Source organism: Mercenaria mercenaria, chromosome 3 (assembly GCF_021730395.1).
Source record: "Mercenaria mercenaria strain notata chromosome 3, MADL_Memer_1, whole genome shotgun sequence".
Lineage (NCBI taxonomy): Eukaryota > Metazoa > Mollusca > Bivalvia > Venerida > Veneridae > Mercenaria > Mercenaria mercenaria.
This window is the reverse complement of record NC_069363.1, coordinates 98,811,663-98,813,118: the sequence shown is the minus strand read 5'-3', so window position 1 is coordinate 98,813,118 and position 1,456 is coordinate 98,811,663. Positions and strand designations below refer to the sequence as shown.

Genomic DNA, 1,456 nt, shown 5'->3' with positions numbered 1-1,456 from the left:
TACATAGGTTACACTTCACAACCAAAAATTGCTAAAACTTCTATTTTGCTTAATTAAAACAACCCCTAAGACTTACTAGTACTATAAAATTTCCCGACAGGCATATTTTTTCTAGTGATTCGCTCATATTAACATGAATTTCAATAATTTTATATCCCTCATTAATCTAATTAAAGATGAAATATTTTTACAACATTGTAAAATAATTATAAATTAAAATACAATATTTTACACTGTACTTACAACTTCTTGATGCAGTGGGCTTCATCAATAAATATGACTTTCAAAAACCTCTTTTAGAAAGTGATGTGACCAGTGCCCGACTGTGTAGCAATATTGTCTCAGGACTTGCGAATATGAGCTCATATTTTCCATTCTCAATGTCATAATAAACATGTCTTCCTTTTTGTTCATTATCTTTGAAATAGATTGCTTTGATGTTTTTCTTTGTCAACTTTTCCACCTGTGCATTCATAAGGGCAGTTAATGGTGAAACAACTAAACATGTGCATTCTTTATCTTTGTTCTCCATGTATTGAAACATGAATGGAGCCATCTCAAATATTAAGCTTTTTCCACTTCCTGTGGGAGAACATAATAATGCATCATTTCCATTCACATACTGTTCAGTTACTGCCCTTTGATTTTCTCTTAATTCACTATATCCATTTTTTTGTAAAGCAAATGCAACTGCACTATCAAATCTATCCATAATTTTGGTAAATACAGTATCTATTTATCACATAAAATCATAATGTAATGGTCAGTAATTCCATATCTACTACACTGTAAATTCTCATAAAATACCTTGTAGTTCTAAAGAGTGGATCCAGATGTTATCATCTCTGTTATGCAAACCAGTATAAACAGCAGCACGGGCCACTTATCACTTGACCACTATCTTTTGACACTTGATTGATAACACCGCAGAATTCTGAGGAGTAAATTTTCGCTTTATACCAGTCCTTACATTCGGCAGCAAGAAAAGGTAACCATGTTATAACTATGAAGGGAAGTAATTTAACATAAAATATGAGAAGAGACTATGACTGGCAAATGTAAGGACTGAGACCAGTCTAGGTAATGTAGATTTACCGATTATTTGCCTTAGTATAACAACCCACTGATTCATATATCCTGCCCAAAAATATCCGTTTAATGTTTCGTTGGAATGTTACAAAAATATAAGTTACATATTTAATGGAAGTTGCGGGAAAATTGAGGAATCCTAGACTATTCACTGTCTACATATAATTCCTTTTAAGTCGCGTGAATCTCGATTGAAGACATTTCACCATCTTTTCGAAATGCTACAAAAGTACACCGAACATTTTTTCTGTATGAAAACGTAATTTCATACAAAAGCCGGTTGTAGTTATTCGAACTGTACGTATATTATATAAATGCAAGTAGCAAGCTATAAGTAGACCGAAAATAAATGATTTTTATACAAATA

At 32.0% G+C, this 1,456-nt stretch overlaps 1 protein-coding gene across 1 annotated transcript; it reads right to left on the bottom strand.

The window, feature by feature from the left end:
• Positions 1 to 283: 283 nt before the first annotated feature.
• On the bottom strand, positions 284 to 712 carry LOC128555997 (ATP-dependent DNA helicase RecQ-like). The gene has a single exon (XM_053539874.1). It carries the CDS (start codon positions 710 to 712, stop codon positions 284 to 286), a length of 429 nt encoding a protein of 142 aa, XP_053395849.1.
• Positions 713 to 1,456: the final 744 nt, after the last annotated feature.